This window comes from Photinus pyralis, unplaced genomic scaffold (assembly GCF_008802855.1).
Source record: "Photinus pyralis isolate 1611_PpyrPB1 unplaced genomic scaffold, Ppyr1.3 Ppyr1.4_LG2, whole genome shotgun sequence".
Classification (NCBI taxonomy): Eukaryota; Metazoa; Arthropoda; class Insecta; order Coleoptera; family Lampyridae; genus Photinus; species Photinus pyralis.
Genome location: NW_022170403.1, coordinates 9,354,453 through 9,367,668, shown reverse-complemented (window position 1 = coordinate 9,367,668; position 13,216 = coordinate 9,354,453). Strand labels below are relative to the sequence as shown.

Sequence of the window (13,216 nt, the reverse complement as noted above, 5' to 3'; positions counted from 1 at the left end):
GGTGCTCGTCCCAGGAGTCTGAGTAGATTATTATGTCATCCAGGTATACCATGACGAATTTCCGTAAATACCCGGCGAGAACGTCCTGGGTCATTAGCTTCTGGAACGTAGCAGGTGCATTCTTGAGCCCGAACGGCATTACTTTGAATTGATAACTCGCTCCATCAGGGGTTGAAAACGCGGTGAGATGTCGGGATTCCGTCTCTAGCGGCACCTGCCAGTAGCCTGATTTGAGATCCAGGCTGGAAAAAACTTTGGCCGTCCCCAGGTCTCGGAGGGTCTCCTGTATGACTGGCAGGTTGGTGCTCTCGTCTTTTGTGATGGCGTTTAGACGACGGTAGTCGATGCAGAATCTCGGGCGGCCGTCTTTTTTCTGAATTATGACGATGGGCGAGCAATATTCGGACGTGCTGGGCTCGATCACCTGCGCTGCTAACATAGCTTCCACTTCATCCGCGATGACCTTCTTTTTGTTTGGCGAATGTCGATATGGCGGAAGTCGGAAGGGCGTTGTTTTGGTGACTCGGATGCGATGTGTGGTGGATGCTGTTGTTGTGGGCGTTGCAGGATCGGCAAGTGTGCTACCGAAAGTTTCCAGCAGTGTGGCCAGGCGTCGATCGAGTGGTGGTTGGAACCCGTGCTTGACTCCGGCGAAGTTTATGGAGTCGCTCGTTGTTGGGCCGCGGTTCGGAGCTTGGTCCCAGTGTGTTGTCTGCCTTGTATGGGTTCCCCAGTGGATGCACGCTCTCTCGTAATCCAGCACCGCTCGATGTTCTTGGAGCCACTTCTGTCCCAAGATCATGGGCACGACAAGGTTTGGTGTCACCAGGAAGTCGTCCGATTCTTGCTTGTCGTTGAGCGTGTACTCGACTCTGGATGTGCCGATGACTTCCAGCTGATGGCGGGGGTTCGCTAGGCCGGCTGTTTGGTGGTTGCTATGGTGGATTTTCCACGCGAGCTCCTTCTGGATGAAGTTATGGGATGATCCGGAGTCGAGGAGAGCTCTTACGCTTTTTCCGCGTACCTTGACTGCCAGCGTTGGTAGGTTGGGTCGGGTCGCAGTCTGGATTAGGTGGACGGCCGGGCATTGTTCCCGACCGCTGCCCCGTTTCCCTGGTCTCGGCGGCGGGTCAGTACTGGGCAGTCTCGGTGGAAGTGATATTCCGGGCAGTGGTGGCACTTTGGTGTGTTGGGAGGTCTGTCGGCGGGGGTTGGTGGCGATGGTCTGGGTTGGTTGTTTCGAGGTAGCGCTTTGTTGCAGTTTTCGATTTCCTCGGCGTGACGCACCAAGTCGAGGAGTGAAGTGGGTGTTGTGGTTAAAAAGGCTACTCTAATGCGTGGGTGCAGCAGGTCTCTCAGTAGCTCGAGGTGCTCGCCGATCGGGATCTTCAGCCGTTTTGCTAGCTGTGCCTTCCTCTGGAGGAATTGCTGCGGCGACTCTGCTCCTTGTTCTCGGCCGAAGAATTCTGATTGCATCTTCCCGCGAATCTTGCTGCTGTCGTATTTTTCGCGGGTGTAGTTCTTTAGGTCGTTGTATGTCGGTGAAAATGCCTCGTAACTGTTCCACCATTTCGCAGCCTCCCCTTTTAGTTGTGCTGCTGCTGTTTTTAACTTTTCCGCCGGGTCGGTGGTTTGGATTGTCTGCTCGAGCGTGCTGAAGAAGACTGTTGGGTCCTCCAGGTGGTCGCCGCTGAAGGTCGGTAGGTCCGGTGATGCGGTTATCTGCGCGTTCTGGAGGGCGTCGGTCAGCGCCTTTAGCATGTCGAGGGTGTGTTGAGAGTGTTGGGCGCCACTGGACGGGGTTGCCGGGTCCAGACCGGGGTTGATTGCCGGGGTCATCTCCGTTGTTTGAGTGTCGATACCTTCGTCGGCGCCGGAGTTGGACGTCGGGGTGTTCCTGCTCCTCGTATTCATGGTGTTGCGCGTCGGCTGTCGCGGGAGCGTGGGCGTAGATCCTCAGAGCGCGATGCTGCTGGTTGACTCACACGTATGGGCGCCAATTGTTACCGGGCGGGGTAACGTAAGTGGCAAACGGAGGTTGAAAACGTATATTACACAATATTTACAAATAATACAGAGGATATATGTACATATATAAGATCGCTTCTGGCACGTGGGATGGCGCCGGACTTGACTACGGTCAAGCCGGGAAGTGATGGCGTGCGGAGACGGTACTTGAGCCCAAGCGACCAGCCTCAGTCGCTTGTGTAGGGTAAGGTAGGCTTGCCCAGGCACAAGTGAAGTTCCCCTGTCGGTGCGCTGCTTATAAACGATTTCCGGTAGAGGCGTCTGGCGACGCGGCCAATAGGGCGCTAGTGGATGGTGGGGTGGAAGTTGCAACCCCTCTCCTAGTCGTCGTAACACATTTTCTGTTTTCCGCGCGGTCCGTGCACAGTCTTCTAGGAGGGTGTCGAAAAAGTCGCGTTGAAACCTGCCTGCCTGTGATTGGCCGAACCGAAACTCGAATAGTTGCTTGCAGTGGGCGGTCCTGAGTACATTGGTTTTCAACATCGATCGGAGCGAGACCCAGACTGCATTCCGAATCCTGGTGCAGATTAACAATAGACGTTCAAGGTATTTATAAACCAGTAAACATTATCGCGTTGTAGTTTATATTAAAGTGCACAATGTTTGCGTGTTCAGAGGTAGCCGAGTTAATTAATACACGCGAGATTGCTAAAAAAACTTGATTTTATTCCACACATAAAAACAGACATATTCTTAACGTATATACAGTGTGTATACTACTTTTTGTGACGTCACTTAAACTGCAAGTGATTGCCATTACAACACTCCTCCTCAATCCGGCAGTTTCAAGTTGTGTGACATAAATAAAAAAAATTCATTAACGTTGAAGTCCCAATTTCTGTCTTAAATTCTCAAATTGCCTCCTACTGAGTCCCTTGGTAAGGATATCCGCGACAGTCGTGCAGATGTAGGTAACGTGACATGTGATGAAGTTGTAGTTCACATCGACATGTTTCAGTCGATTGTGCTGCCATCGTTGTAGCAGATGAATGCACGCTTGATTGTCCTCGTAGACGGTGATGGGCTGCAAACAATCGATTCCCAGATCCTTGAGAAGACCCCTCGGCCAGATTAGCTCAGTGCCTGCCGAAGCTAAGGCGACGTACTCTGCTTCCGTAGAGGACAAAGCGACCGTGGCTTGCTTCTTCGTCGTCCAACTAACGGTAGAACCTAGGACCTGGAACATGTAGCCTGAGATGGATTTGCGGTCTGTATTTCCTCCCCAATCCGAATCAGCATATCCAACTAGTGCCTCTGATTGTTGCTTTGGAAAGAACAGTCCAATATCCTTGGTCTGTTGAATATATCTCAGTATTTTCTTCAGTCCGTTCCATTGTTCTTCAGTTGCATGATTTTGAAATCGGCTGTAGAAGTTTACAGCAGCACTGATATCCGGCCTCGTAGTCAGCATCGCGTACATCAGACATCCTATCATTTGCCGATAAGGCTTGGTCTCGATAATGGACTCACCGTCGGTGTCCGCTGGAGGTTTGATATCCACCTTTACAGTTTTCCATTCCGAAACGTTGAAGAAGATTTTGTAGATAGGTTGGTTGACTCAGCATCATTCCTCTCTCTGATCTGTGTATTTTGATACCTAGAAAAATCCGAAGTTGTCCAAGATCTTTCATGCGAAACTTCTCTTGAAAGAGGGTTCCAATTTTGTTTAGTGTTGATTGGCTGCTGCTTGCCATGAGGATGTCATCCACATAGATAAGGAGGTAAATCTTTTGTCATTCGAAGAACATTCTGTAAAGACATTTATCATATTCAGATTGAACAAATCCAAGTGACTGAACAAACGTGTCGAACTCTTCGTTCCATGCTCTAGGAGCCTGCTTCAACTCATAGAGCGTTTTATTTAGCTTACAAACCAGACGAGATTGGTCTTCGACGCCTTCAGGTAGCTGCATATATATCTCCTCCTTCAGCTTGCCGTGCAAGAACGCATTTCTCACGTCCATCTGTCTTGTGTAGAGATCCTGGTTGTTTACAACTGCTAGGAGTGCCCTCAGCGTGTCCAACCTAGCAACTGGGGCGTATACCTCGTCAAAATCGAATCCCTGGCGTTGGGAGCAGCCTTTTACGACTAGACGAGCTTTGTATTGTACAACATTGCCATCTTCATCTCGTTTAAGCTTAAAGACCCACTTGTTGTTTATTGCCCTTTTTCCTGTGGGTAGAAGTACCAAAGACCGGGTCGCGTTCTCTTCGAGAGCTGCCAGCTCCTCCTCAACTGCCGCGTACCAATGTGCTGCATCTTCTCTTCCATGAATTTCTGCGTACGACATTGATAGATTTTCAACGAAGGTCTCAGCAGTCAAGGCCAAAACCACATAGTCGTCAAACCGCTTGGGCGCCTTCTTGGGTCTTATGCTCCTCCTCAATTCTGAACTCCCTGCGACATCCTTCTCTTGGGGTGGCTCGGCGTCGTCACCGTTGTGATACTCCTGGTGCTCCTCTTCTTCTTGAGCCGTAGGTGGTGGAGGGGGTAAATTCCTGACATCATGCGCTGCGTCTTCTCCTCCTGTCGCGGTATCGTTTGCTGGTTCTACACCGTTGTAAAAATCTGCTTCGTGTCTTCCCGGGAATTGCCTTCGCGATGTTTCATCAAAAATGACATTACATCCACTAAGCACCTTTCCGTCCTCCGGTGACCATAGTCTGTAGCCGTTGTTGCAGTACCCAATCATGAAGCACTCCTTAGATCTGGGGCTGAACTTCCCTCTAATGAGTGGCTTAGGTAGGTGTAGATAGGCTTTACAGCCAAAGACTTTCAGTTTCCTCAGGTTGACCTTGTTCCCGTACCACAATTCTGCAGGAACAGCCTTTTCCAGGGCACTTGTCGGGCTCCTGTTGATCAAGTAGATCGCTGCCAGCACTGCTTCCGACCAAAGATTCTTCGGCAAGGATGAGTCCAAAAGCATACATCTCGCCTTTTCCAGAATTGTCCTGTTCATCCGCTCTGCAACTCCGTTCTGCTGCGGGGTATGACGGATTGTGAATTCGAATTGGATTCCACGTTGCTCAAAGTGCTCTTTCATCTCCGTAGAAAGATACTTCCGACCGTTGTCGCATCTAAATCGTGAGATCTTCAGATTGAAGTGGTTCGTGTGGCCATGGCTTCATAAATTTTAAGCTTTTGAAACACTTCCCCTTTTGACTTTAAGAGGTAGGCAACCGTAAAGTGTGTAAAGTCGTCTATAAGGGTCAGTACGTAGCGGATTCCATCATAGGACTTTGGATCTACAATCTACAATTAGTTTCAGTTTTAGCTCTTCCAGCGAAAAAACTAAATTCTTCTTCCTCTCCCCCCGAGTCAGCTGCAACGTGTGCTTCCTTTTGGAACTTGCTCGAGTCCTTTGGTGGCTTCCTGCATTCCCGTCGAAAATGTCCATATTCACCACAGTTGTGGCACCGATAGTTCTTTCTATCAAAATTCTTCTTGAGTTGTTTGGACTTCCCCTTCGATGAATTCCACTTCTCGGGCCCAGGCGATTGAGCTGAGAATGCGTTGGACGATGAGGGCTCTCCTTCGTGTCGAACACCTAACCTCTTCGCTTGCTCATCCAGGAGTCTATTTTTGACGAAGCTCAATTTCAGGTTCTCTGTAGACAAGGTCTCAATCGCTGTCACAACAACATCGTATTCGACAGGCACACTACATCAGTCTCTTCTAGATTTGCTCCGGTAGACTTGAGATCTCTAATCAATTTATCAAATCTCAAGAAATGAGATTCCATGGTTTCATTACTCGAATTAAATTTCATGGTTAGCAAAGTTTTTCGAATTAATAACTGGCTAGCTATACCTTTTCTAACGAAGGTTTTACTCAAAGTGTCCCAAATTTCGAAAGCAGTTTTGCAATCTTTAACATGTTCAAGTTGATTATCTTCAATTCTCTGTATTATTGCTGACTTAGATTTCTTATCTCGCTTTTTGTGAAGTTCCTTGGCACATTGCTTTTGGTCCGTTGATAACTCTGTTTCATCCACCTTTGCCAGTAAATCAGAAAGTGAGCTCTCAATATATTCCAGACACTCAAGCTCCTCCAAGTGCGTCTCCACCCGAAACTTCCAATTATCATAATTGGTTCCATCGAACAATTTGCTCTATTTCTACAGGAAGAATGACTTCGGACTTTCTCAGGTGTAAACACGGTAAAGTCTCCAGTACTACAATTTTCTCAATTTGGTTACTGTGCAACAATGCCATACCCAGTTTTAGTAATGAATGAAATTTTATTTATCTATAACCTATATTATTAAATTATGAGGTCTAAAAAGCTACCTACCTACCTTTAAAAATATGCCATATACTTTGCTCACAAATTATGTAAATATGTGGTAAATATGTAAATTTTTGTTTCTGAACTAGAAATTTGTTTGAAGCAACTTTAATGGTTTTATAATGGCATGCGGTAGTTTCCCGATGAATTAAAAATGAGGTGAGCATTAAGCATAATAATAAACGTTGCCGATTTCGTATTGAAAGATTTGGTATTCATAGATTCTTAAAAACTTTACCCAACAAAAACAAAATCGACGCTACTTTGAAATGTTTTAAGGGGTGAAGGGAACATACAACATTCTAAAGGCGTTATCTAAAAGAGCAAATTATCATATCCGGCGTATAATGCGTTCTTCTAAATTTTACCCAAAACACCGCGTCTAAATTAATCCCCTGACTAATGGCAGAGAGGTGGAAAAACCATAAGAAATGATTACTTGACTGTGTTGGGCTCGTACTTTTATGCAAATGTACGTAGCTTTGCTATAAAATACCTACATGCCTTTGTACAATTTTGGAATAAGAAATGAAGCTTCCTGTTGGAAATACTGTTTGCATAATATTAAGATTAATGAGACAGAAAGGCATTAAAGTTCCCGGCCTGTCGCACGTCAAACCTTTAATTATTACCTACTAACCGGACCACATACGCCCCAATGAGATTAATTTAATTATGGTTTTTCTTAAACTTTTCATTAAAACGGAGCGGCTGGAAAATGAAAACCACACATTGTTACCATAATTACAATAAATTATTAATTTACTGTATTAATATTTTGGTGAGGTTTTACCGCAACAAAACTATGCATCATTGGAATTATGGTTTTCGCATAGGCAAACAAAAACACTGCATAAATTATCATATTATACCGCGTTAATGTGCGGGAAAGTTCTAAGCTCTAAGGTCAGTTCATCACGTTATTGTTTAATTGTTACATACCAACTGTTAATTTTTTATTTTATTGTGATGGAATAAGATTTGTTCATCGCCTGGAAGCAATACATTGTGTGGAATAACCCAGTAAGTATAGTCTTTTTCATAGATATAAACCTGATGCACATAATGCATAATAATTAAAGACACTAGTGGATGAACGTGAATGTCGTAATTTTCTGTTTCGTATATAACTCGTTCTTCTGGGAATGATTTTGTTGCTGGAATGAGTTTCATTGCCGCATTATTTTTGGTCACTTTTTTCATTCTTACACAATTTTTAAAGGAATGTTTAACCATAAATTGGCATACCTGATTGATCACATATAACAGTGGTGCCAGGTACAATAAAAAGGAGGTATTGCCATTTCCAGATATTAGCATTATATATGTTACCGGCAAACTGCGAAACCCGGCATTTTGCAAAATGCCTAGGCATTTCGCGAAATGACGAATGCAACAGGCAAAGTAAGAAACGGAGCTGCAGTTCGCACTTTGCCTGCCTCTCTTTAGGGATTTCGCGAAATGCCTAAACATGCAGGCAAAGTGCGAAAGCTTCGTCATTTCCCACAGAATGCGCATACAGCGTTGCCATTGGATGGTAAACGACGCGACGATTGCGATTTAATTTAAGTAGCTAAATATTGCGCTCACGTTTAGACTGCATTTCTTCTATGGGTTTTCTGTCGAGTCACGCTTTGGATTTACTGTGGAGAATATATCAAATGGGGGAAGGTACTAACGCGACGGTTTTACGTTTGGTACAGCTGTACGCGCAATCTGTGGAAAATAACCGAGAATTCTCACTTTGCCTGAATGTTTAGGCATTTCGCGAAATCCCTAAAAAGAGGCAGGCGAAGTGCGAAGTCGACTTCCATTTCTCACTTTGCCTGCTGCATTGGTCATTTTGCAAAATGCCGGATTTCGCAGTTTGACGGTAACATATATATTAAACGAATACACTGACAATCCTCACTCTGAAACCCCCACTTTCAGAAAATTATTCACTGCTAAATTTAATCTGCCCCGAAATAAAACGTAATGCAACAAAAGAAAGATCACCCACTTGACTATCTTGTTGAATTCGAATTTAAAAAATGAAAAAAAGGTTTTCTCTTTAGGGCGAGCAACAGCAACTTTAGGAAATTTTCCATGAACTGATCAGTACTTCCCAAAAGGTCACATAACTGTCTATTTATCTATCCAAAGGAAAATAGGTTAAGGCATAAATGTTAGCAATGCGCAACCTGCGCATGCGCACACCTGATGTTTAAAATATGCCGTATATTGGCCTTTACTAGAAGAATAATAATAATAAAAGAACAAAGAAACACAATAAATACAAGTACAACATGCACTACAAAGACAGGTCCACCCAATAAAGTTACACGCCTTAGCACAGTTAAAAAACACAAAACTCCTTCTTCACAGAAACACACCACGTTATCACAACCCACTCGTATTCAACCCAAACGCAAACCAAAGAAACACTTACACAATATACTCCATTAATAAAATTGCTAAACTTACAGGAATTATTATAGTTGTTTTTGTGTTTTGTTTTCCTCTTTCTTGATAGCGTTGGCTGTTGTGCCCATCAATAGCTATGTCGGTAAGTAGGAATTACATACTATCCCTAGATTTCCAATGTGCGTGTGTGAATTTTTATTTTATTTTATTTTTGTTTTAGGACCCGACATAACTTCACCAGACGAGCGACGTACAGACACAGACAATAATCGTTACTTGATTTTAATCCGTGCGATTAGTTAACCAGGCTAGACCTGAGTTTTCACAAGAAACGCCGACCATAATACTAATGTGGCAATAATGCTTTGCTTGGGGAACTTGATAAGATTTAGAACCTGGCTATTCGATATTCTTTGGGAGCATATCCAACAAGTACAGTTCCATCGCTCTACGTCGAGGCAAATATTGCCCCTCTAGCTCTTCGCCGGAAACAGATTGTTGCAAATTACTACATAAAAGTAAGGTTAGATGATAAACATCCAAGTTTTAGATCCCTTACTAATGCGACTACCGTTGCTCGTCTATACAGATGTAGATCGTTAGGTGTTAGGGCTAGAGAGGTATTAAACCACCTCCAATTGAAATATATTGACTTCACGAGTATGTCATCTACTGCACGGCGTGGACTTATGAAAAGTAAAATCTATGAGCGCGAGCGGTGGAGTGAGCAGTGGTCGGAGTCTGATACGGCTATGAAAAGGATCAAACCGAGTCTGGATCCGCTTTTCTATATCGACGTTAGACATGCTGTACAGACTCCGGCTGGGACATACTGCTCTCACTCATGGGTATTTGTTGGCAGGTGAAGAACGGCCATTATGTGTTAATTTAACACCACATCACATTATGTCTATCTGTCCGCAGTATATGGATGTACGTGTGCTCTTTAATATAAACCCAAGATGGGAAAACAACTTTCAAAATGAAGAGCAATGCAAAAATACTCTCGTGTTCATCCAACGAATTGGTATTGCAGACGATCTGTGGTATTTTTAAATTTTTGTTTTATGTATATTTGTCTAGTAAATGAGTAAATGTAATCACGCCTGTCTTGTTTTGTGTGTACAGAAACTGTGATATTGTAGTACGGTAGTATAAGTATAAAGGCTAATGGCTATAGATGCCGAAGCCTCAGGTGGGGTTTTAAGTGGGTATACCCGGATAATGGGAGAGTCCCACACTACTCCGGACTTCTATCCGGAGTGTGCGTAATGCATTTCCCCACCTGTCAAAAAAGAAAAAATAAAAATAAAAAATAATCTTTTATTATTCTGGCGAGGATCAGCATAATGCTGTTTTTCCTAACTAGCACCGTTGAGTGAAAAGTAATTTTCACTCAACGCTAGCACGAAATAAATGACACAAAAAAAACATTAAACTGAAAAATACAGATTGGTTGTACTAAATAATACAAAAAAATTCGTGTTATAGAGAAAAACATTATTAACATTAGTATTAACCGAGAAGCACCGTTTAGCCATCTAAAAGTGAATCTCGTTTCAGAAGATTTTTAATTTTCCTTTTAAATGGTTGCAGAGGTAGGGACCGATAAACATGTGGAACCTTGTTGTACAAAAAGGAGTACAGGTAAATAAAGGAAAGATTCGTAAGGTGTGGTACTGTGCGCAGGTATTTGGATGTCCATAATATTTCGTAATCTACGATCATGAAGATCTCCACGAATTTCAATTTTAAAATACAAATATTCAGGCATGCGCGTTGTTATAGTTTTGTGGATTAGACAAGTATAGTGGAGTTCTCTCCTTTCTCGTATACGCATAATATTATGTTGGTTGTAGAACGGTGAAACATGATCATATTTTCTAATGCCTGATACATACCTTATACAACAGTTCTGAACTCTTTGAATTCTACTAACTTCAGTACCTACTAGTAAGAAGCGGCCCATAGACAGAATCAGCATAATTAAAACTTGACAGAATAAAAGACTCTACCAGTGTCATCTTGACAGACTGCGAAAGAACATTTCTAAATTTGTACAAAAAACGCAGTTTCGCATAGCTACTTTGAAGCAGCATACTGACGTGAGGAGAAAAGGAAAGAGTTTCATCAATTATTACACCAAGACTTTTGTGTGAACTTTTAAACATAAGGGGCGCATTATCATCAAGTAAGACTGAATCAGCAGGAAGATCCACCTTCGCCAAAGAGCTTTTTATACCAATCAACATAAACATACCAATAGGTTTAAGGGGATTCAGAACAAGGTAGTTGTTCTTCGACCATTCAGGTAAACTCTTTAAGGCCGAATTAATTAATGGTAGTAAATCTGATGCGCATAGTGGGGTAAAAGAACCGTATAGTTGAGTATCATCAGCGTAACTATGGAAATTAAAAAATTGAAGATTGTAGCCAAAATCAAATAGATATGTAGTGAAAAGAAGAGGCCCAAGGATCGATCCTTGTCGTACTCCACGTGTTAAGGGATGGAAGGAGGAATAACGATCTTGTTTTCCAAATTCCCAAATAATATCTCCATTTGCCACTTTTTAGCGCATTTTTGCAAATTTATTTGTAAAAAGTAGCTTTTAATCTCACTTTGGCTGGCTGGCTGGCTGGCTGGCTGGCAGCAAATGTGGGCGCGTAGAAGAACTCTTGTAGAAAGGCAACGGGTGTACGTGTATCTACAGGGCCGTGAAATTTGTCAACCTTAGGGACATGGCTACATGATGTGGGGTTGGCGACATCTGGGCGTCATCCTCGAGCGTAGTATACTAACGTGAAGGTTTTTCAGTTTTTTCCTATCTTCTACTACAGTTTTGGTCCGATTCTTTTGAAATTGGTGTCGTCGGAAAGATGTTGTAAACGCGCACAACTCCTGCGTGGCGGAATTTTGTTTTTTGTCATAGGGGCGAAATTAACGACCTTTTGCGCGGCGCGCGCGCGTCTTCGAGAAGTAGTCAGGCGCCTTTTACCTTCCGTTGCGAACTCACGCGGTTTAACGTTTCGTGAATCTCGAATCGCTGTCTCTCTTTCTCGTGTCGCCAATAGAAGTGAATTGCGAGTGAACGGGACGTCGGAAGTGGGTACCGTAAAAGAGAATGTGGTAGCCCGCGACACGATCTCACTGATGGTGGAGTCAAATCTTCAATCGCGAATTGCGGGTGAACGGGACGTCGGAAGGGGGTACCGTCAAAGGAAATGTGGTAGCCCCCGACACGATCTTCCTGATGGTGGAGTCAAATCTTAAAACGCGAATTGCGGGTGAACGGGACGTCGGAAGTGGGTACCGTAAAAGGGAATGTGGTAGCCCGCGACACGATCTCACTGATGGTGGAGTCAAATCTTCAATCGCGAATTGAGGGTGAACGGGACGTCGGAAGGGGGTACCGTCAAAGGAAATGTGGAGCCCGCGACACGATCTCACTGATGGTGGAGTCAAATCTTCAATCGCGAATTGCGGGTGAACGGGACGTCGGAAGGGGTACCGTCAAAGGAAATGTGGTAGCCCGCGACACGATCTCACTGATGGTGGAGTCAAATCTTCAAACGCGAATTGCGGGTGAACGGGACGTCGGAAGGGGGTACCGTCAACGGGAATGTGGTAGCCCCCGACACGATCTTCCTGATGGTGGAGTCAAATCTTCAAACGCGAATTGCGGGTGAACGGGACGTCGGAAGTGGGTACCGTAAAAGGGAATGTGGCAGCCCGCGACACGATTTTCCTGATGGTGGAGTCAAATCTTCAAACGCGAATTGCTGGTGAACGGGACTTCGGAAGGAGGTACCGTCAAAGGGAATGTGGTAGCCCCCGACACGATCTTCCTGATGGTGGAGTCAAATCTTCAAACGCGAATTGCGGGTGAACGGGACATCGGAAGTGGGTACCGTCAAAGAGAATGTGGTAGTCCGCGACACGATCTTACTGATGGTGGAGTCCAATCTTCAAACGCGAATGGCGGGTGAACGGGACGTCGGAAGTGAGTACCGTCAAAGGGAATGTGGTAGCCCCCGACACGATCTTCCTGATGGTGGAGTCAAATCTTCAAACGCGAATTGCGGGTGAACGAGACGTCGGAAGAGGGTACCGTCAAAGGGAATCTCGAAGGGAATGTGGTAGCCCCCGACACGATCTTCCTGATGGTGGAGTCAAATTTTCAAACGCGAATTGCGGGTGAACGGGGACGTCGGAAGTGGGTACCGTAAAAGGAATGTGGTAGCCCGCGACACGATCTCACTGATGGTGGAGTCAAATCTTCAATCGCGAATTGCGGGTGAACGGGACGTCGGAAAGGGGTACCGTCAAAGGGAATGTGGTAGCCCCCGACACGATCTTCCTGATGGTGGAGTCAAATCTTCAAACGCGAATTGCGGGTGAACGAGACGTCGGAAGAGGGTACCGTCAAAGGGAATCTCGAAGGGAATGTGGTAGCCCCCGACACGATCTTCCTGATGGTGGAGTCAAATTTTCAA

At 44.6% G+C, this 13,216-nt stretch overlaps 1 protein-coding gene across 1 annotated transcript; it reads right to left on the bottom strand.

Annotated features, from left to right (window-relative positions):
* Nucleotides 1-2,845: 2,845 nt before the first annotated feature.
* Nucleotides 2,846-3,463, bottom strand: LOC116163193 (secreted RxLR effector protein 161-like). Its single transcript, XM_031477047.1, has one exon. It carries the CDS (start codon nt 3,461-3,463, stop codon nt 2,846-2,848), a length of 618 nt encoding a protein of 205 aa, XP_031332907.1.
* Nucleotides 3,464-13,216: the final 9,753 nt, after the last annotated feature.